This window comes from Rhagoletis zephyria, unplaced genomic scaffold (assembly GCF_001687245.7).
Source record: "Rhagoletis zephyria isolate East Lansing unplaced genomic scaffold, Rhagoletis_zephyria_1.1 Rzeph_scaffold_03006, whole genome shotgun sequence".
Taxonomy (NCBI): domain Eukaryota; kingdom Metazoa; phylum Arthropoda; class Insecta; order Diptera; family Tephritidae; genus Rhagoletis; species Rhagoletis zephyria.
Window position 1 is genome coordinate 1 of NW_016160090.1, and position 23,617 is coordinate 23,617.

The 23,617-nt window shown below is 35.2% G+C and overlaps 3 protein-coding genes across 11 annotated transcripts; 2 read left to right on the forward strand and 1 right to left on the reverse strand.

Annotated features, from left to right (window-relative positions):
• Nucleotides 1-2,338: 2,338 nt before the first annotated feature.
• Nucleotides 2,339-20,051, reverse strand: LOC108368202 (uncharacterized). The gene is made up of 3 exons (XM_017622998.1): nt 19,815-20,051; nt 8,677-8,755; nt 2,339-3,291 (listed from the first exon to the last, which is right to left on the reverse strand). Exons 1-3 carry the CDS (start codon nt 20,049-20,051, stop codon nt 2,339-2,341), a joined length of 1,269 nt encoding a protein of 422 aa, XP_017478487.1.
• On the forward strand, nt 3,804-7,787 carry Pink1 (PTEN-induced putative kinase 1). 3 transcript variants are annotated; one of them, XM_017622981.1, is made up of 6 exons: nt 3,804-4,015; nt 4,088-4,277; nt 4,370-4,667; nt 4,739-5,575; nt 5,642-6,652; nt 6,732-7,787. In XM_017622981.1, exons 3-6 carry the CDS (start codon nt 4,527-4,529, stop codon nt 6,924-6,926), a joined length of 2,184 nt encoding a protein of 727 aa, XP_017478470.1. In that variant the 5' UTR covers nt 3,804-4,015; nt 4,088-4,277; nt 4,370-4,526; the 3' UTR covers nt 6,927-7,787. The 3 variants fall into 3 exon arrangements, with proteins under 3 accessions (XP_017478470.1, XP_017478471.1, XP_017478469.1); XM_017622982.1 differs by having other exon boundaries at nt 4,088-4,246; nt 4,318-4,667; XM_017622980.1 differs by having other exon boundaries at nt 3,805-4,015; nt 4,088-4,246.
• LOC108368194 (apoptosis-inducing factor 3) lies at nt 8,098-21,733 on the forward strand. Of its 7 annotated transcripts, none has more exons than XM_017622985.1 (5): nt 8,098-8,534; nt 11,828-12,001; nt 12,125-12,303; nt 19,559-20,460; nt 20,786-21,733. In XM_017622985.1, coding segments are annotated over exons 1-5 (2,016 nt in total). In that variant the 5' UTR covers nt 8,098-8,532; the 3' UTR covers nt 21,545-21,733. The 7 variants fall into 7 exon arrangements, with proteins under 7 accessions (XP_017478474.1, XP_017478478.1, XP_017478472.1 ...); XM_017622989.1 differs by lacking the exon at nt 8,098-8,534 and adding an exon at nt 8,757-8,775; XM_017622983.1 differs by lacking the exon at nt 8,098-8,534 and adding an exon at nt 8,961-9,003.
• Nucleotides 21,734-23,617: the final 1,884 nt, after the last annotated feature.

Consider the following 23,617-nt stretch of genomic DNA (forward strand, 5'->3'; position numbering starts at 1 on the left):
TTCGGACTTTTTCTGACTATTTCTGGGAGATAAGGAACGCGCATACTATGAACTACCAATTCCGACAAAAAAAAAATCTTCTTTTTCTTTGCGATACATTTGCAATGATTGGGCTGTTTCACACTACAAAGACACACGGTTTCACATTGGATGAAAACTAGCAGAACAACAGCAGGACAAAGTGCGTAAACGTATTGGCCGTAGTGCGCTGCACCAGAACTTGGAACAACTTTTTGAGAAACTTCACCTCACCGCACAAATAGGGTTATTCTGGTGGCAGAAATGTTCCGATGAGAAACGGACCATTGGTACGTACCACGATTGAGAGAATACAAAGGTTGCGCCGATCTCGGACCGCTATTCCTCTCTTAACGAATTTGACAGAATCGTTGTTTGCATGACGTCACACTTGTGCAACTTGTTTACGTTTTCCTTNGGGTACGTACATATACTCGCGTACAAAAGTATTGGCACTGAAACACAGAATTTTTTGCTATGTATGCAAAGCTTTTGATTAGAATTTCTTCTCATGCTATAACAAAAAATAAATAAAAATAAAATCCTAAACCTTTTACAAAATTCAGGAAAAGTCTACAACTTTACGTGCTAATTTGCTACTTTCTAATCAGTTTTTTTAGAAAAATTCTAAGTACATATGCAGTTTTATAGCCCAATCATGCCCCTCGGAACAAGTGCAGAATACGTACATTTCTCAAAAAACTAAAAATGGTGGGTTCTATATAGGTATTTATACTGATTACAAAAACATAACTTGTTTTTGAGAGACACAAAAACTGTGAGATTTAAGCAAGGTCAAATGTCAAAAAATAAATTTCTTCAAATTTGAATATCTCGTAAACTATTTAAGAGCGAAATACACCACACAAGCGGCTTGTCAAACATTCTTCAAACCTACTTTTCCCATTTCGCCATATACCATGCAAACATGACTCGTTCAAGCAAAGAATTTTAGTTTTCTTCCAGTTCGCAATGCTAAATATTATGGTTTTCTTTCATTTTCCTCTCTTACGTCCTTACTCGGTGAAAATTTCGTTGCGAATGAGGCGATTTTGCTATACACAACGCAAGCGGTTTGATCAAACATCAACATGGCGGCCAGAAAATCAAAAAATTTTGATTTTTGCTCAAATTTCCCTCAAGCGGTTTGTCAAACCTTCAAACACCCCCATACACAGCACAAATGGCTTGAAGCAAAGGGAAATTTCGCTTGGTTTGTCAAACCGCTTGTGTGGTGTATTTCGCTCTTTACTATTTACTAATAAGATTAAGGGTGGGTAACTCAGCAAATTTATAGGAGTTGACTCAATGACTCCAACTCACTTTAAGGAGTCAGCTCATTCAACTAACTCATTTGACTCTTTGTATGTTACACTCATTCGTATCGTAGACTCGTTTTGAGGCATAGATGCGGTATAGCGGCCGTTGAGATAAAACAAAACTTTAAAGTGGGCGTGGTCAGCTCCTTTCTACTGATTTGAAAGGTGTAATTTTTTTTGTGTGCAAATTAATAGGGCGGTGCTAGGGGGAGGGTAAAGGTGGAATTTTCAATATTTTCAAAAGCTTATATTTCGAAACCTATTGTACCGAATTTCAAAATGTGGATATGGTTGGAAAGGCAATTGATTTGATATGCACATCTTTATATATCTTACATACATACATATTTCGAGAAAAACTAAAAAAAAAACGAAATTATAAGAATTTGTGAGATTTGACATAACACCCGCAATACAAAATACATGTGGTTGTTGTTGTTGTATTCTTGCCACCACCTTGTATAAATTCGCCTCGTGCAAAAACAAAATGCAAGACTTTGCCATGCTAAACACTGTGGCGAAGCGAGAGAGTTATATGGACAAATATGAGCCACTATGATTCAATTGATTCATGTGAGCCCTACGGCATCAACTGAGTTACTGAGTTACATTTTTTTTGGACAGGGAGTCTGAGTTACCGATTCACTTATAGGAATCAACTCAATAACTCAACTCTGAGTTGAGTTACCCACCTCTAAATAAGATGTTGTGAAGAAATGGTTCTCTATAGAACAAAAACCATTTTTCCCTGAAAAACGGAGTATCCGATGTTGTTGTTGTTCCGGGGGACGGCCATCGAAGGCCTCTACGCACCCGCACGCGCTTTATGATTAAATCCTGTAAAAAAATAATTTTCTTTCCCCTTTTCATAATTTAGTTATTCTCATTGTAGTCATTTATTTTAGTCATTGTAAATCAATAAATTAAAAAACATGGAATTATAAACAATTTAACATTAGTTATTTAACATACAAACATACATATAAAATCAAATTACCATTTTATGGCTTTTTCATTACAAACAGACCAGATAAAAAATTAAGAGCCATTCCAACAGATTTCAATATTTTTACGCAGTCGTCGACATCTCTTATACCGATAGCTTTCAAGTCATCCATTGTCAAAGTTGAAAATACATCCAAATCGAGTATTTCCTCCCGTTTAAAAATTGTCCAATATTTTTGCATTCCAACGCGCAATAAGAGCTCATAGATTGACGGGTTTTTCATAGGTGACAAATTATCCCACACCCACTTGAAAACAGTGGACATAGTCGCGTCTGATTCGACGCACGAATTATCATCCAACACCAGTTTGGGTGGCTTACGACAACGATTTCCCAAACCCGATGCACGCGAGCTTGAAGTTGCGCTCGAATTTGAAGCAAAGGAAATATTGGAGTCGCTGGAAATGTCGGAATTTGACGCTCTTGAATCATTGACTGAACATTGTCTACTGCTTTTGTTGTGAGTGTTATTTCTCATTGAATTTCTGGGACTTAGCTGGTAGTTGGAAGATTTTGCATCGTAAATGGATTCCTCAAAAGCTGACGTGTTCGAATTTATGGAGTTCCGATGGCATTTTGATGAATTTGTCATTGATGCAAATGTCGGCTTTAGCTCATTAGTACTCAGACTGGCATCAGTCGTGCTAATATCTGATTCACTGCCAAAAGACTTGACTGGAATATCCGATTTTTTTGTTGAAACGAATCTCGGCGAAAGTTTCCTTGTTTTAATTGTTCTCTCCGATATGACATTATTCGTATATTTCCTTGGATTAACGCATATTACACCGCCATTCAGTCCAGCTGGAGAGGTTTTGGTAGTTACTTCAAACCGTCGCGCTTCGATGGCTTGAATGTATGGCTTAAGCGAGTCATCACCACCCAGGTTAAAACTGAATTCAGTATTTGATGCAAGCGGTGTAAGTGGAGTGAGTGGTGATTTTGGATCTGTGAATAATCAAGTATCAAATCAAAGCATTAAGAGTAAATCACACATAAAACAACTTGCCACGATACGCGCGCCTAAATGAATTCATATTTTCTTAACAACAATTATTAAAATCTAAACACAAATCGGGACGTTAGACATCGGTGGTGATTAAATAAAAACTGTAGACGAGTACACGTGCATGCTTCAAGCAGTATGCTAAGGCAAAAAACAACAAAGCACCGCCTTGGAAATTAACCGTAGCTCATGCAGCGAGAAATTGGAGTACAGCATTAAAATAGCGAGTAAGTCCGTACGGCCTTCAAAAAACAGTTAGCAAGAAATGAGAAGTTGATCTTTCTGAATCTTTGTTTTACCTAAATTTATAGGAAACAATTTATTTAGTAAATAAATCACTTTCCAAATGTTTAACTCTCTTCAACGGATACCAACAAGTTGATCGCCGGAAATAAAAACGCCTTGTACTTTCTTTCGATTTCCCTCTTTCAGAGCCCCTTTGTGGGCTTCACGTAATCAGCTGATGCGCTATTGTGATCGGACTTTTGTCGTCAACTTGTTTTTTGCGCGTTTGTTTTTCAACATTTTTTTATTTTATTTATAGCGATTACCCGATAAAGAAACGAATATACGAAAACAATTCGCAACAGCTTCCATATTACAAGCCGCAAAAGATATATAAGAAAACAGCAGCAGTAAATTTGCTCTGCAGTGAAAAATTTCGTGGTAAGAAAGTTGTAAAAGATCTCAGGGAAAAGTTTTCCCAGATTGTTTTTGCTTATTTTTTTTTACTGATAGGTACAGTGAGTTAGCCAAGCGTGAAAATTTTGCGAGTGTTAGATAATTGCTAAGAAGGCGAGGAATAGGCGCTTACAAGGGCATTCATATTCAATGTGTATGATACGCCGTCGTGTGCGGTACAAAAATTTAACGATTTTTGCCAAAAATTAGGAAGTGGTGAGTGCTTATTACATTTTGTATAATATAGGTATGTACATAGATACTACATTGCGAAAAATATATGTAAGCTATTTTTTCATATTCTTGTTTTCTGCTTCTGCGACGTAATTCTACGCCCAGCTGTCTCAATCAACAGAAACAAACACAAACAAAAACGCTCCTGATCTGTTGTCACAAGCAACCGAGAAACTGTGCGAAACAAGCAGCTGCGGGTTTGCGGACGTCTCAGAGTTTTTCATTTTGCTGGGCATAGCCGTATAAGCAAAGGACGCCAAGGATGTCTGTGCGCCTACTAACCTTGCGACTGGCTAGACATGGTCGTTATTTCCTACAAGGCTTCTGGAGACGTGATATACACAACAACATTTTGGAACAAAGCCGAGAAAAGACGCGCCGGAGCTTACCCAACCCTTTGAGGGTATGTTAAGTTAAATATAAATAAAATAAGTAAAATAGCAAATATTTTTTTGTTTCCCCTAACATTGCCAGCCCGGCGCTACCAGCGTTGCCGCCTCCGCCAAACCCCCTGCAGTTAAAGGCGTTCTGAATGGCGTTACCAATGCTAGCTCTAGTGTTGCATCAAAGTCCCTACCTCGAACCGGAATCTTAAGCGTCGGACAACATGCGCGTAAAGTGTTCATTGATAATATCTTAAATCGGGTGACAACAAACTACTCTCACGATTTGCGTACACAAGCAACTAAAAAGTTGTTCTATGGAGATTCCGCACCTTTTTTCGCCCTAGTAGGCGTAAGTTTGGCCTCTGGTGCAGGTGTTTTGACGAAAGATGATGAATTGGAGGGCGTTTGTTGGGAGATACGAGAAGCTGCCGGCCGCCTGCAGTCATCATGGAATTATGACGAAATATCTGAAACGCTAAATAGTGACTTTAGCATCGATAAATTGGACGTTGGGCCAGCTATTGCTAAAGGCTGTGCCGCCGTAGTCTATTCGGCAGCGTTTAAAAACGAGACCAGTGCCTCTGGCACCACGGAGATACCTGCTTTGGATGCAACTCATGATGCCGAAGCTGCTGCAGCTATGGCTCGTGGCAGTGCAACGACTCCACTACGACAGCAATCCTTCTACCCAGAGCTGATGTCACCAATGCAGAATATGTCACGTTTTGTACACAATTTCGGCAGTTCTATGGATAACTTGAATGAATTGTATAATCAAAACTCGGCTGCAGCCGCTTTTGTTGCTGAGCGTAGGGCACATTGCGCAGCCGATGTGCAAGAAGAGAATATTCAGAAATTGGAAGGTGATTTCAATAATGACGTTAATGCCGGTTTCTCAGGCATCAGCAGCGGAATGCAGGGACTGGTATGTATCATTAGCGCTTTGTAAATAAAGTCTTATAAATACATGCATGCTTTGTTTTTATTACAGCAATCCATAGACACTCCTCATGCTAGTATTAATCGCTATCCGCTCGCCTTGAAAATGATGTTCAACTATGACATACAGAGTAATGCTCTCTCCATACTGCGCGCTATGTACAAGGAAACTGTGCCTGCACGTGCCCGTCGCATGAACGACTGTGCTGAAGAGTGGGAGCGTTTATTGCAAAATCAAACCCTAACTCTGCCACCTCATCCGAATATAGTTTGCATGTTTGGTTTCTTTTGTGACGAGGTGCGTAATTTCCCCGACGGCCATTTACTTTACCCCATTGCGCAGCCCCAACGCATCAATCCACACGGCTATGGACGCAATATGTCACTATACCTATTGATGAAACGTTATGACTATAGCTTGCGTGCGCTTCTCGATTCACACAAACTGAGCGCGCGTGCCAAACTATTGCTACTGGCACAATTGCTTGAAGCCACGGCACATATTAATCGTCATGGCATTGCACATCGGGACCTTAAATCAGATAACATTCTTATTGAAATGAACGACGATGATTCTCCACCAGTATTGGTACTCTCGGACTTTGGTTGTTGCTTGGCCGATAAGGTGCATGGCTTGCAGATACCCTTTACCTCGTACGATATAGATAAGGGCGGGAATGCAGCGCTAATGGCGCCAGAGATCATTAATAAGCAACCGGGTCCATTTGCTGTATTAAACTATGCTAAAGCGGATTTGTGGGCATGTGGCGCGATAGCTTATGAAATATTTGGGCAACGCAATCCTTTCTATTCGTGCAGCGGTGGTTTGGCTTTGGCAAATGGCGAACAAACGCTTTCGCTACGCAACAGTGATTATAAAGAGGAAGATCTGCCGCCGCTTAGCGACGAATGTCCAGCGATAGTTCAACAATTGATATATAATATACTAAATCCGAGCCCTTCCAAACGTGTGAGCCCTGATATTGCAGCGAATGTGATGCAACTGTTTTTGTGGGCCCCATCCAAATGGTTGCGGGCTGGAGGTATGCCCAACAGTCCGGAGGTATGTACAATTTGCTGACTATAAAATGAAGCGTAGTGAGAATAGTAGGCCTATTCTAAATTCTTTTTATTTTCTACAGATCCTCCAATGGCTACTTTCGCTCACAACGAAAGTAATGTGTGAGGGTCGCGCTGCTGTCGATCAACTAAGCTTCAATGCGAGTGGTCGCCGTACTTATGTAGAATATTTGTTGATTTGCAGTTTCTTGGCACGTGCACGCCTCCGACGCATACGCGGCGCACTTAACTGGATACAAGACATAGTAGTAGCTTAAGCAAAAGCTTACAACTCAACAATACTAACTTATAACTTGGGAGCCCATTACCTAATGTTAGCACTATTCAACCCGTATTCTAGCATTACAGCGATATTGAGCAGGAAAATTTACATGGAATTAAACAAACTTCATGCGGGAAAATACGATTATTATATGATGGATAATTCCTATCAGACAAACTAGCACAGTATGCACATATATGTATGTTAAAATGTAACTAAAAATGACTATTTGTTATTAGCTATTGGAAAAATTGGCATAGTTTTTTATACGTTTAAATTATGTATTTGTATTCTTAAAAAATTGTAATTCAAAAACTTAAATATTTTGCTTAACAATCTATATAAATTTATGATAAAAATTTAAATTAAAATTAGCAGAAATAATAACAATGAAGCACCACAACACCATAAAATCAGTTATTTACTTAATTAGACAAAAGAGGCAATATAAGTTAAACCTTTAATGTCTGGAAAACCCATAACGCAAATTGATGTAGAACGACGTATTAGTAGTGTAAAACACCTGGCCTTTTGGCTCATGTTGTTGGAAAACCCTAAAATGTTCTTCAAAAATTCTTGCTACGAGTTGTTGTTGTAACAGCATACAAATTTCCCAAAGAGTTTTTGGGAAATGATATTGGAGTGACAGTCCTTGGTCAGAAAAAAATCTGGTTCGTTCCGGTTACCTAGATTCGACTGTCGTGGGAACGTAACTCCTTTGTGTAACGCTCGAATTGTTCGAGATCTAGCGTTTTGATTTGCGTAAAATGAAACAACCAAAGATCATTCTCTAGAAAGGCCTATGTAACCGGAACGGAACAGATTTATGTATGTACATATGTACGGAAACATTTCGATGAAAATTTCTTGGTATTTCTTGCATTTTCCCGAGTTATGTATGAAATTAAAACAAGTAATTTTTTAGCAAAAAATAAAACAGACTTCAGTTCTCATGTAAAAGTTTAAGAGTACCGTTAATTTCTTCATGTTCGGATCTAAACCAAATTAGTATGGGACCACCAGTGAGGTACTATCTTTCCTTTAAACAAAATTATAGAAATCGATTAACGTGATAAAAAGTTATGCGGTAATATATGTATGTACATAAAAAAAAATATTCCGACGAATTGATATCTAACCTCATCCTTTTTTTGAAGTCGCTTAAAAATTGATTATTGTGGTTTTGGTGGTTGAATGAACTATATATTTATAAAAAAAATAAGAGAAATTTGGTATGGAAAATACAAACAAGGACCGCTCACTTCCTAAAACGCGGGTAAATTTATATACTGTTACAAAAATAACAACTTGTTTTATGTTTATGCATGTATGAATTTATTACAGTATTTACAAATATTACTGCAGAGTTTTAAGCATTTCTGCATTAAATTTCATTTCACTGTCACAGCCGGTCTGGCTATCCCTTCAAATTATAACGTATCCGTATCCTACCCCTCAAATCAAATTTCCTTCCAACTTAGAATTTGCAACCCTGTTACCTCTGCGGCTCAGCTGTTTTTACATGCATTCGACATCAAGCAGTCACAATAAAATAAACCGGTGCAACAACGTCTATAAAAATCAGGGCAGCGTGCATAAAAATGTAATAATTTATTTAGAAACAAAAATGTTATATTAAGAAATTGCTAGCCGTATATATACATGTATGCATGTATGTACATGCATTTCTTTTCGTTTATCACTCATTCCGTAGTGGATTGCTACACTTACTACTAAGTACATACTTAATCCCTTTATCGCCAAGTGATTCCTTATATTCTTTATCAGTGAACGTGTAAAAATCAAAAAGAAAAACGCGCTGTTCTATTAAAAATACTCAAATGGTAAACCAAAAACTATTTTAAGTTCCTCGCTTATCAGTGGCTATGTATGACGTCTGTTGTTTGGCATCTGTTATCAAATGAATTCGTGCATATTAACATATGCCATTGAGTGTTGATTTTGTGAGCGCTTTGTTTGGGTTTGGTGAGTGGGTTGTTCTATTTCTGCTTTTTATTTCTTCTCGCGATTTCCGAAAATGGTGAAGGAAGTGAGGGACAGGGAAAAATGGCGTATGTATCATGTTATGTGATGTTATTGATGCCGGCCTATGTATCAGTTTAAGCATTTGCCCTATGACCAGAATCTACTAAAACCAAAACAACTAAACGCAACGCTGTTTTGATATTTACATGAAATTTTATGCTTAAAACTATCAGCAAGATTATTAAACGATTTAACAATGTAAAATTGATAAGGCAAACATTGTTCAAATTACATTTTTAAGTGTTTTTAGAAAGATTACACCATAGAGACTATTACAGAAACAATTCCCAAGAAATGTAAGGCTAATCAACATTTGTAGAAACCACAAACAATCTTTATTTTACTTTGTAATGCCACCACAATAGGTACACAATTTGATAAAGCTTTAAAAACTGCCGGTAAAAATTGGGATATCATCAACGAAACTTTGGTCACATTTTATTCTTTCCATAAGGCTCTTTCAAACCTTCCGTACAACGATAAGGGAATAATCAGGCAATAATACTTCAATCATAAGTATGATCATTAAACATATAACTAAGACGTATCGCATTGTTTTATTTTACCTGATATGATATAAGAAGTTCATTACCGTTCGAACACTACTTTACATGTTTGATATCAAGTTCGCTACTAGCTGTACTCTCAAACCACATGTATGTACATTAGACTGCATTACCAAAAAAAGTTGCGGTTTTTCCGCCGGGATTACAAAATTTATTATATTTTAAGCCGTCCACCAAAATATTTCGGAAAAATATTAAGATTTAAGTGAGCTGGACCTATTTGAAAATACCTCCAAAAATGTAGTTTTTTATGAATAAAAATAGTTTCTTAAAGAACTTTTTGAAAAAAGTCCCCTCAGATGACAAAACAGATTAAGCTTAAAAAATTTGCATAAAAATATTAAAAAATCTTTTAAACGGAATCGTAAGAATGAGATTTTTGATGCTGTTTTTTTACTTTTTTCAAAGATTGATTGAATTGAAAAGTCATTCGTGTCCCAATATTTTTTTTCAAATACCAACACATCTTAATTCAACTTTGAATGACGTTCCTTCATCCTACCTTTCCCTTTCATCCTTTTAATGAGTTTATTAGCAAAGAAATAAAAAGGTAGAGAAAATACCCTTCTAATGACACCTCCTAAGTCTAAATCGGAAGAGTTTAGTTTCAGTTATTCAAGTTTTTGTTATACCAATCTTTAAAAAAAGTTAAAAAACAGAACAAAAATCTCATCATTACGATTCCGTTCAAAATTTTTTTTAATTTTTTTAAAATATTTATCTGCAAATTTTTTAAGGTTAAGCCGTTTTGTCATTTGAGGAGATTTTTTCAAAAAAAGTCTTTAAGAAACTATTTTTATTCATAAAAAACTCCATTTTTGGAGGTATTTTCAAATCGGTCCAGCTCACTTAAATCTTAATATTTTTCCGAAATATTTTGGTGAACGTCTTAAAATATAATAGATTTTATAATTCCAATGGAAAAATAGTAGCGATTTTTTTTTGTATGGGGAGTGATTCAGTCTAATGTACATATGTATGTACATATATATGTAAAATGTATGCGCGTGAATACGTTCCCACAAATCGTAAAAGTCAGAGCAACTTTAGTATAAACCACTTGGCCGTACAAGTTAGCCAGGTTCGTTGCTCATACTTGTTTTGTCGTTCACGCTTGTTGGACGTACAGAAGTACGCGCATACATATGTACATACAAGCAAATATTTTTAAATTTGCCAACAAATTTCATAATATCAACACAATATAAAAAGCAGTACTTACCGACTGTAATTAAAAGGAGTGTGTCTAATTAAACTCGCTGANCTGCTCATACTTGTTTTGGCGTTCACGCTTGTTGGACGTACAGAAGTACGCGCATACATATGTACATACAAGCAAATATTTATAAATTTGCCAACAAATTTCATAATATCAACACAATATAAAAAGGAGTACTTACCGACTGTAATTAAAAGGAGTGTGTCTAATTAAACTCGCTGAAGCAACTATACATACTTATTATACATACATACAACTACAAAAAAAATAAGTACAAACAAGGCTAGTGTAATAAGAGTTGCAAAAACAAAAAGATTAAAAAACAAAATCAAATAAACACAACAAAGTGAATGATTGCTGCTGTGGGGAAAACCTGTGCACTACATTCGCTACTTTGCGTGTCTCGTACGTTTGCTCATTCAACGAGTGTGAAGTGAAGTGAAGCTTTATTAAGCAAAATATGTTTGAGCGCATATGTATCTACATAAATGCATAAACTATAAGACCATCAAATTATAGACATACCTACTATGCACATATTTTTAGTGTTCAATTAACAGCCACGAAAACTGCATTTAATTATTTTTTTTATGACGTTTCGCTTAAACGCGTTAAAATAATCCCCTTCACCGTTTTTGCACGCATTCGTCATACCTGCATACATACATACATACATAAATATTTATATGTACATGCATACATACTAAAAATCCAAAGCTATAGTTTTAGTTTCAAATAGTTAAAAATGATTTAACTTGACTTTGAAGCGCAGTAAATACTCAATTGTAATGGTGAGGCAACAGTGAAGTGTTAATAGTGTTACCTACATATGTACATACAAAAATTTTAATGCATGCATGTATGGGAAAATATGTATTTTTTAAAATGTATTTATCCGTTTTACCTAAAATACATATTCACTAAATACCCATAACACTCTTATACTCTTTCTTACGATACAATAAACTTCACATTTCATCCGTTTCGCCTCGCTTAACCTAAATTACATCGCATATCGATCCTGCCCTCCTGGCATTCCATCACAAACACTCGTCGCACACACAGGAGTTTATTAACGCGTCGCTGCTCCAACATTTTATCGACAAAGTTATTGGTGCAACAACAACGCTACTACCACCCCATTAATAAACTGCTCAACGCCTATAGAAGTCCACTGAACAATTCGTCGACATTCCATCAGCGGCATTGGAGCAAAGGCAGTAATAGCAGCCAGTTAAGGTAAGTAGAAAAGCGAAGGTCACTAAGGTTAGGCATTACTTACTGTTTAGTACTTTTTGTTGTTTCGGTTATTTATTTGTGTTGCCGCATTAAACACCACACTTCCTTTCGCACAATCAACAGGTTTTACCACGCAACAAAAAGGCAGCAAATACAGCAAAAACAAAAAACCGTGCGTATAAATCGTTTGCTAGAGTTTAGAACGCCAACAGCTTTTATAATGGGCTCAGCAAATTGTAAAGAAAATTCATCAAAAATCTCAATCAAAAATGAGAAGGCAGCAGCAGCGAAGGGCCAGAATGGTGAGTAATGTGCCTTATTATGGCGGTTTCGTTTCTACAAAAAAGGTGGCCTTCTCATCGCCCTCTTCTTAGTGTTTGTACGTAGAGGGCAAAGAGAAGGTTGCATTTTTCAGTAGAAACGAAATTGGCATTAGTAAGTTTTTTTTTTTATTCGTGTGTGTTTAATATCTGCCTTTTGCGAAGTCTCATAAATGTTTTTTTATACATACATACATATGTACATATGTATAAGCGATGTTAATTTTTTTCAAATTTTTGCGATACCGGGATTTTCGGGATATCGTTTATAAAATCCCTGGATTCCGGGATTTGGACATTTATTATATTTCAACAACTTAACCCGAAAAAATTGCATCAATATAGTTTGAGTAGTTCTTCCACCATATAAAAAATAATAAATAAATGGGTTTGAAACCTACATTTTTGTTTAAAGTGTAAAATATTTCATCAGTCACAAAACAAAAGGTAGTAATTAAGTTTATACGCATTTAATAATACTTTAGCGTGTACATATCTGATAAAGTAACTTAAGATATCTCGAAAAAAGCTCGATGCAAAACCAAAAAATTAAGTAAAAAAATATATTGTGTGTTTGAAAGGAATTCATAATAGTAGTGGCAGAAATTAAAGAAACGCATTATTCCAACCAGCTGCGTCTATGTTTCTTTTGTTTATTTAATATTTAAATATTTTATAAAAGTCTACCTCATTTTAGATATAATTAACTGTATATAAATACGCATTTCAAAATTTTTACAAAAATTATAAAAAATGCAAAATAAAACCATCATTTTAAACTTTTTACTCAAAATTTTTAAAGAAATTTTAGGTACGCAGTTTTTTAGCCCATTAAATTATGGTAGGATAAAATTCAATTTCAAGCAGCTTGACCCTTGATTTTTGGGGATTTTTTTTACGTTGCTGGCCATTTCTTCCATATTAACGAATTGTCGATCATAATTTGTATGGAAGAAAATTCGTGACACTGCCAGTAAANATAATTGTCATTGTCGATCATAATTTGTATGGAAGAAAATTCGTGACACTGCCAGTAAAAAAAAAACAAAAAAAATCAACGGTATTTTAGCCACTTGAAATGTGAACTCTATCGTCCGTCCTGAAATTAAATGGGCTACAAAATTGCGTACCTAGAATTTTTCTAAAAATTCTGAGTAAACAGTTTCAAAACACACCAAGCAATCTATATACTCACGACAATATGAACCAAATATAGTGAAACTACGTCTTTAGTTTTAGCATTTTTTTTAAATGACTTTATAATTTCAAGGATATGACAAACTCCAAAAATTATTTAAAAAATTCAGTGCAATGTAAAATAAAAATGGGTACCAAATGAAAAAGAAAATTCTGTAGAATTAAAGAAATAAAATAAGAAAATAAAATTTCTTGGGTTCACAAGGACGAATGGGTATTGAAAATGCCTTTTTAATTAATTTTATTTTTTTAAGCTAATAGGTTGAGAAGGGCTTTATTCGAGGATGTTGTCGAGGTTATATAAGTCCTTAACATAAAAATGTTGCAAAATAAATGTTACAAAATTTCAAGGATATTCAAGGATAAAGCTTTAAAAAGACATTGTAATACCTTATGCACCAAGAAATATAATCTCTTTTCTCTACAGAACTTTCTCTTTAATTTCTTTCTGAATTACTTACATTATTGAATTTTCAAAGTCCTTTTAAAACATCCTGACGTCAGATAGAAAAACTAAAAACGCAATTTTACTGCATTTGTTCGGCCCATAGTTTCGCGAATATATTGATTTTTTTGTGCGTAAAGTTGCCTGTCGCACGGTGTTATGTGTACGTATAATGAGCTAGACATTTATAAAAAATATTTAATATTAAATAAACAAAATAAATATAGCTAAGTCGTTTCTATTATTGCCATCAGTGCAAATTATAAATCCCGAAAATCCTGGAATCCTTGGCTTAACATCCTGTTAATTTTCGGGTATGAAAACCGTTTTTTTTTACGTTTTTGGATATGTGCAAATGAACAAAAATTGTAGTCGCTTTCCGTTCNCACGTATAATGAGCTAGACATTTATAAAAAATATTTAATATTAAATAAACAAAATAAATATAGCAAAAACTGGTCAACATAAGTCGTTTCTATTATTGCCATCAGTGCAAATTATAAATCCCGAAAATCCTGGAATCCTTGGCTTAACATCCTGTTAATTTTCGGGTATGAAAACCGTTTTTTTTTACGTTTTTGGATATGTGCAAATGAACAAAAATTGTAGTCGCTTTCCGTTCATTTCCGGATACGGAAAATTGTACGAAACTGCACTGTCGGCAAATTTTACGTTTCTCTGCTGACTGGGAAGGTATTTTTTTCATCGCCTTTCAAATTGACGTGGCAATTATCCCTGACTACTGACAATGAAAAGTTTGTCAAGTAAAAATAAAATGGAAATTTATTTAACACGGTTGTTTTCAGTAAACCTTATAAATTATCGTTTGCTTTTTTCCACTATTTTCATTTTTGTTATGCCAACACAGGCGTACTTAGCACGGTGCATAGGCAACTGCCTGAGTCAGTGGGATCGTCGGTTCGAATCCTACTGAAAGAAGTCTGATGAGGAAATGTGGTGATTTCCGAAATAGCTATCACTACTACCATTTTTCAAATTATTGTTGCTTTTCCACAATAAAAATTTTCATTAAAAAAAAACGGCCTCGAGCTCAATATAAATTGTTGAATACAACAGACTTCAATTAAAGGGAATACTCCGTGTCCATGTGAAGTAAATTTTAAGGACTGTACAGTTATTTTTTTACAATGAAACACTGAAAAATCGACCCAAAAGGTATACATAAATTACGTTGCCACAATTTATGTTTGCATACGAAAAAAATAAAACACTANTTATTTTTTTCATCGCCTTTCAAATTGACGTGGCAATTATCCCTGACTACTGACAATGAAAAGTTTGTCAAGTAAAAATAAAATGGAAATTTATTTGACACGGTTGTTTTCAGTAAACCTTATAAATTATCGTTTGCTTTTTTCCACNGTATTTTTTTCATCGCCTTTCAAATTGACGTGGCAATTATCCCTGACTACTGACAATGAAAAGTTTGTCAAGTAAAAATAAAATGGAAATTTATTTAACACGGTTGTTTTCAGTAAACCTTATAAATTATCGTTTGCTTTTTTCCACTATTTTCATTTTTGTTATGCCAACACAGGCGTACTTAGCACGGTGCATAGGCAACTGCCTGAGTCAGTGGGATCGTCGGTTCGAATCCTACTGAAAGAAGTCTGATGAGGAAATGTGGTGATTTCCGAAATAGCTATCACTACTACCATTTTTCAAATTATTGTTGCTTTTCCACAATAAAAATTTTCATTAAAAAAAAACGGCCTCGAGCTCAATATAAATTGTTGAATACAACTTCAACTTCAATTAAAGGGAATACTCCGTGTCCATGTGAAGTAAATTTTAAGGACTGTACAGTTATTTTTTTACAATGAAACACTGAAAAATCGACCCAAAAGGTATACATAAATTACGTTGCCACAATTTATGTTTGCATACGAAAAAAATAAAACACTACGCAAATACAAAACTCTGGTATGCTGATAGGCGCTGTCAATGCTCTTTCTCCAGTTTGCTTTCGCTAACAGTTCTAAAGTCAGTCAGCTGTGGAATTTTTCTCGAATACCTTTATTTTCTGCCTCACAAAAANACTGTACAGTTATTTTTTTACAATGAAACACTGAAAAATCGACCCAAAAGGTATACATAAATTACGTTGCCACAATTTATGTTTGCATACGAAAAAAATAAAACACTACGCAAATACAAAACTCTGGTATGCTGATAGGCGCTGTCAATGCTCTTTCTCCAGTTTGCTTTCGCTAACAGTGATTTGTTGGTAGGGGCGTATGAGTAATGCAGAATTACCTTTCTTTCTGCCTCACAAAAACAAAATTTATAAAATCGAATTATTTTTGTAATTTTTTCAACAAAAACCAAGTCAATAGCAAGCAGTCAAACGAGGTAATTAAATAATAAATAAGAATCATAAATACACATTGCAAGTCCGCATATAAAATTAACAAATTTTGTAATGTGCAGTGTAGCGAGAAAACAGAAAAAACAAACTAAAATTGACACATGGGATGGAGCAACGTCACGTATTAAAAAAAAAAAAACACAAAACAGCGCATAAAACGTCGAATAGAATGGCGCAATAAATTGCAATAAAACAATCGTAGAATTGTTGCGGTTATTGGTTTTGCTTTATCGCTTGTACAAGCGCTTAATTAATTTTTCATTTTCTATTTTTTATAACTAAAGTATTGTGTGTTATCTTGCCACTTTTTGCCAAGTAAATATCGCACAAGGTTATTGAAACGTGAATGGTAATTGTTTTAACAAACGAAATTCGCCGGCTCGCTGGCTGGCTGCCTTTGATTTGTTGGTAGGGGCGTATGAGTAATGCAGCTGGTTGTCGTGTTAGTGCAGTGCTGCAAATTGAAAAATGAAAAACTGCAGACTGAAATTTAGAAAATAAAATAAAACAAAAGTAAATAAAGTGAAAAAAAAATAAAAAATAAAATAAATGAAATAAGATTAAATAAAGTAAAATAAATAAAAATATAATAAAATAAAACAAAACAAAATGTACATACATATAAAACAAGTAATTGTTAAGCGAAAAACACATACGTCTTCAATTCAATATAAAACTTTGGGAGTACCGATAAATTCTTCATAATGCAATAATTGGATGTAAACCAAATTAGTATGGGACCACTCTTGCAGTACCACCGTTTCGATAAAATAATAATAATTATTGAAATCAAATCAAGTGGACCAAAGTTATTCGGTAACATACAAGAAAAAAATTTATATTGCTCTTTATGAAGTGGGTTAATGGCCTAAAAATGCAATATCTGTATATTTTCGGCAGTGAAAATGACTAATCGAGTTTTCGGCGTGTTTTCAAAAAATCCGAATCACTAGGAGAATCCATAACAAAAACCAGTTTATTCGTCACATGCAAACCAAACACGCAATGCGATAACACGCTCGTTAATACATATTAATTTATGATCAGAAGTACATATCGCTCATTTTCTTTAATAGTGTCAAAACTCAAAAGAGCAAAACTCGAGATACACGACTTTAAAGTTCTGAATTTACATATGTACATATATCCCCATAGTAAAAATGATAACATATTTTGTTCTAGTGAGATATTTGTAATCGATAGAGCTGTGAAATTTTTACACAACATACTAGAAGAAGAATTGGCGGTAATTTCTGCGTACTTAACAAATTTTTTGTATTTTTTTGGATTATGGCATCATTGAAGTTAATGAGCGCTATGTACATATGTACATATGTATGTATGTAGGTACATTAGTAGGTCGCCCTCTGCTTATTTGGTCGCACAATAAACCAACAAAAATAATGTCGTAATCATGTCCAAAGAATACTTGCAATGCTGATAAACCGGTATTTACTTTGACGCTCCGGGGTCGGTGAGACATTTTAAGATAATAATTGTACTAAATATATTCAGTTCTTAAGATCACTTGGTGCTGAGAAGTTGTGAAAGTGGAGGGAAAGTAATGATTTTTTCTGGTATGTTTTCCGTAAATTAGCTTGTGGTTCAAACTGTTTCCTATAAGAGAGTGAGGGCAATGTTAAAATAAAAAATAAAATCCAAATATATCGGGTATGTTAATGCTTAAAAAATGTGACCGTTTAATCTGTGAACTTCAATGAGCCAATGAATGTTTCCTTTCACTTTTTGCCAATTAAATTTGTAACAAAAAACTTTACAAGTCGAAATGCGCCATTGTTAATGCTTTTATTATGCCAATTGTTAAGATTTTATGAGGTGTAATCACATACACCGTACATACATATGTATGTACATATGTACATACATTTCAATGCACATTAGGGTTACCCTTAATTATATGGAGAAAAATAAAAGAATTTGGATTCTCAATCCCATATAAATGTGCGAATAGCCTGAAGATTTAACCATACAAAGTTTTAGGTTAGTCAAAAACGATTTAATAGTAACTCAAATCGCTCACAATTTTCCGTGTATTTTATATGAGGAATAAACAATGTTTCGTTGAAATGGTATAGAATTATTGAAAATCAATATTTTTCGATAAGAAAATTCTTTTTCTCTTCATGAGACTTCCAATTATAATAACAAATTTTTTACCTAACAATTTTATAATAGTGTCTATTTTTTATAAGTCCCCAAAAAAAAAATAGACACAATTAAAAAAATTGCTAAACAAACAGCTATGTAGGTGTTATTATTGGAAGTCTCCAGAAGAGAAACAGATTTCCGATCGAAAATAATTGAGTTTCAAGAATTCTAAACCATACGAAAAATTGTTTGTTTCTTTTTTTTTACTTTTTATTCGTTTATTGACTTTTTCTCTTTTGATATGATATAGTTTGTAAGTGTTGCCTAATGTTATTTGTCAGGCTAAGTTTGATTTACTACGTACTGTTTACCTGTTAAACCGCATGTGATACTATTTTTTACCCTGACAAGTGAAGTAATGGGTTCTTTTGTATCTGTGGCAGCATAGCCGTTTGGATGATTAGCTTTATCTCCGATGCTACCAACAAACAGATATTTAAATGATAGGTTTCAGATTAGCAGATAAAAGTAATCCTTCAAAAATAACTATTATGGGTATTGTGTGTATTTCGTGACGGGCGTGGCATTAAAATATGCTTTGCCTCGATATTTAATCAAATTTTCAGTATTTACTTGCTCGAAAAACTTGAAAATTATCTGTTATAATAGTTGTGTTCTTGTAAAAATTACCCAGTAACTTGCCAGCAACTCTCCAGTAACTTAACTTCTGAGAATTCGCTTTCATAGAAAAAATATCCAAAAAAGTACGTGAACGCAAATCTATTAATAATTTNCCTCGGTTAAAACTGATATTAAACCCGATAAGACGACTTTATTCAAGCTCATCTTCGATAGGCGACAATTTCTTCACAAATTGTGGTTCTTATTGCATAAGTGCTGTGTTATGAAAGGTCATTTAGAGCTTCTGTTAACAAAGCGATTTTATCCTTTAATCTGGGATGAGTCCACGTAATTTTAAAGAACCAAGTAGTGCTTGAACATTGGACTAAAATGAAGCGAACTTAACGATTTTTCTGTTGTTGTAGCGTCTACACATTTTTAAATGCATCTAATTTTTTTCTCTCGTCCAACTTCAGGTTCATATCAATCTACCAGCGACATGTCGGAATATACCAACGCCGTCGAGGTATGCCACATCGACGATCTGCAGGAGAATGAAATGAAGCAATTCAACTTCGATGCGAACACACCGGTATTGGTGGTGAAGCAAGACGGTCAGATATCAGCCATCGGTAATAAATGTACGCATTACGGCGCCCCCTTGCACACCGGCGCGCTGGGTCAGGGACGCATACGTTGTCCATGGCATGGTGCCGCTTTTTGCACACGTACCGGTGATATCGAAGATTTCCCTGGGCTCGATTCGTTGCCATGCTTTATGGTACGCGTTGAAAATGACGGTAAGGTGAAGTTACGCGCCAAGCGCGCTGATTTGGAGAAAAATAAGCGCTTGAAGAATATGGTGAAACGTGATAAAGCGAATAAGCAGTGTATCGTTGTTATTGGCGGCGGTCCGGCAGGAGCAACCTGTGTAGAAACGTTGCGCCAAGAAGGCTTTACCGGCCGCATTGTAATGCTATGTCGCGAGGAAATCTTGCCTTATGATCGTATCAAAGTATCCAAGACACTGGGAATCGCGGCGGAAACGATACAATATCGAGATGCCGATTTCTATGCCCAATATGATATTGAGGCATTGCTTGGCGTGGAAGCGACCAAAGTCGATACGACTGACAAGAAGGTACATTGCTCGAATGGGGATGAGATCAAGTATGATCAGCTTTTTATCGCTACTGGCTTGAGAGCTAAGCGCCCGCCAGCCAAGGGAACCGATTTGAAAAATGTATTCACTTTGCGTGAGCTCTCAGATGGTAAGGCCATAGTTGACGCCGTAACACCGGAAACAAACCTGGTCTGCGTAGGTGGCAGCTTTATTGCAATGGAGGTGGCTGCAGCGTTGGTCTCGAAAGTTAAATCGGTAAGTAGGGGTGAGGGAAAAATGCAGCGATTAAGTTTAGATGGATTAGAGGTTTTTGAGAACAGAAATGTTTTTGAATTATGCTTTTATCTCAGTCGATGGCAGCCTACAGGGTTTAGTAGTTAGGATGGTTTTGAGAGTTGATAAAGGAGAAAAGATGTCCAATGCGATAAATTGGTGTTTCCAATTGACGAGTTGGAGTCGGTGGCGAAGTTTGAGAAAATAACAAAGGCTGTCTTGAGTCACATTATTTTTATGTTTTTTCCATATATTTTAAATCCAATCAAATTGCATCTTTTTACATTTCTCCCCTTTCCCTCCATAGGTAACGGTACTATACTCAGGCGAATATCCCTTCCCCTATTTCGGCGAGGCTGTGGGTGAACTTTTCTACCGTCTATATCGTGAGAAAGGCATCACAATGAAGAGTCAAAGCAGACTTTCTGAGTTGTACGGCAATGACGAGGGGGCTGTCACTGAAGTCGGACTTATCGATGGCAGCAAGGTGCCATGTGATGTTGTTGTCTTGGGTACTGGTTCCAGCTTTAACACAGATTTCCTCAAAGGTTCAGGCATCAAAGTTAACGCCGACGGCTCAATTGACACTGACATGCATCTCATGACAAATGTAATCGATGTTTATGTAGGCGGTGACATTGCCAATGCACCCATAATGGCCAATGCCAATCAACGCGGTGCTGTTGGTCACATACAATTGGCGCAATATCACGGCCGTGTGGCCGCGCTCAATATTACGGGCACCATAGAGGATTTGCGTGCGGTGCCCTTCTTTTTCACAATGATTTTCGGCAAGGGTATACGTTATGCTGGTCATGGCAATTTCTCGGACACGCTGATCAAGGGTGACTTGAATGGCTTCAAATTCGTTGTATACTATCTCGATGCGCACGGAAATGTGATAGCCGTTGCAACGATCGGTCATGATCCGGTAGTATCACAATATGCAGAGTTACTGAGTCAGGGAAAGCGTTTGCATCGCTCCCGAATAGAGAGTGCAGAGGATCACTTGGAGTGGACGAATATGTTGAAGGAGAAGAAGGCGCGAGTGTCGAATGAGTGCTGAACGAGCATTTAAATTAATTGTATATTTGTAAATGTGTAACATTGGTATTTATTAGTACAATTTTGTAAAATTATTTGCAAAGAATTCGCAAACCAAGTATTGAAACTAAAACTAATAATAATACATATTGCTATTCGAAAGGTAAAATATATGTTAATACAAACAAACTTTGGAAGTTAGGTGGGAGGATTTCAGAATTGAAAAAAAAACTAAAATTTAAACAAGTATTCTATAACAGCAATTAATTTTTAAGCAAAAAACAAAACCGACTTCAATTCTCATAATATATATATATATATATTATATATATATATATATATATTATATATATATNGTATAAAAAAACTTTGGAAGTTAGGTGGGAGGATTTCAGAATTGAAAAAAAACTAAAATTTAAACAAGTATTCTATAACAACAATTAAAATTAATTAAAATTAATTGTTGTTATAGAATACTTGTTTAAATTTTATATTTTTTTTTTTTAACCAATGATCGAATCTAAACCAGATTAGTATGGGACCACCTCTGAGACACTACCTTTCCGATGCAAAAAGAAATTGAAATCGGTTGACCAAAAAAAAATAACAAAAACAAAAAAAATATTCCGACGAACTGATAACCTCCTCCTTTTTCGGAAGTCGGTTAAAAAACGTATAAATCCCATTTTTTAATTTCATAAATATTACAAAAAAAAAGATGTGCTATCATAATGACCTGCAGTGAATAATGTCGAATTTCCACTGATAAAAAACTGGAGGCATTTAAAAAATGGAAATAAACTTAATTACTATTTTTTTAACGTAATAAAAAAAATATTTTTAATGCCCAAGTTTGTCATTACAATTTTTGTCATTTAATGCCAAAGTGAAAAATATTTTTAGAAAACTTTGGATATACAGTTTTGTAGTCCATTCAATTTTAGTAAAATAGAGTGCTAGTTTCAAGTGGCTGTAAAGTAGCGTATTTTCTTCCATATAAAAATTTTGTCGATCATACTTGGTATGGAAGAAAATGGATGACACTGTCAACAAAAAAAGTTTCAAAAATCAACGACATTTTGTAGCCACTTGAAACTTGTACTTTATCGTACTTAATATTACAAAACTGCATATACGAAATTTTTCTAAGAATATTAAGTTAGGCACATTAAACTATTCACTTATTGAATATTAAATACTAAGGTACCCTATTTAAATGAGTGGAGGAGTGTACGTTCTAAATATGAAACAAATCGGACCATAAATACGGAGTTTATAAACACCTCGACTCCTGCGCCATATTTCAGGCAAAATTTTTCTGGAGTTGTTCCTTTTCATGTAAGTAATACACATTTTAAAGTTAAAGGGTTCATGTTCGGACTATAAATACAGGATTTTTTAATATCTAGACAGCTGCGTCATCTTGCGGATTACTTAATATTCTCATCGGGTTAGGGGCTAACNCCTATCAGGCAAAATTTTTCTGGAGTTGTTCCTTTTCATGTAAGTAATACACATTTTAAAGTTAAAGGGATCATGTTCGGACTATAAATACAGGATTTTTTAATATCTAGACAGCTGCGTCATCTTGCGGATTACTTAATATTCTCATCGGGTTAGGGGCTAACTTTAGGGTTCCAAGCCTCTAGCTCATCGGAAAATTGATTCCAAGATTTGATTCCACGCAGATGAAACTTAATACAAGTTTGTTAAAAAGGAAATAGATCGTAGTCGGACAGTGGGCCCTAGGATGGATTCTAACCTTTAATGAAAAAAACAAAAAAACACTTCTCATAGTTTGTTGTTGTTTATAAAGCAAAAAAAAAACAGAAGTGGTTAACGTTAAATCGTTCCAATCTTCTTGGCTACCCTGTATCAATAACACTGTGAGACAAATGGTAGGGGTCAGTGATCGGAAAGGGTTCAAACTACCGGGGAAAGTTATATCGGTAAAAAAGAAGTTATACGTGTCCCGGCGTTTCGCTGGGTCACGTCTAGGAATCGAGATATATCGATTTGAAGTTAGTAACTATCATATAGGGGAAATTGTCACCTTTGGTGGTCTTTTTTTTNATTGTTAGATCAAAGCCGAATG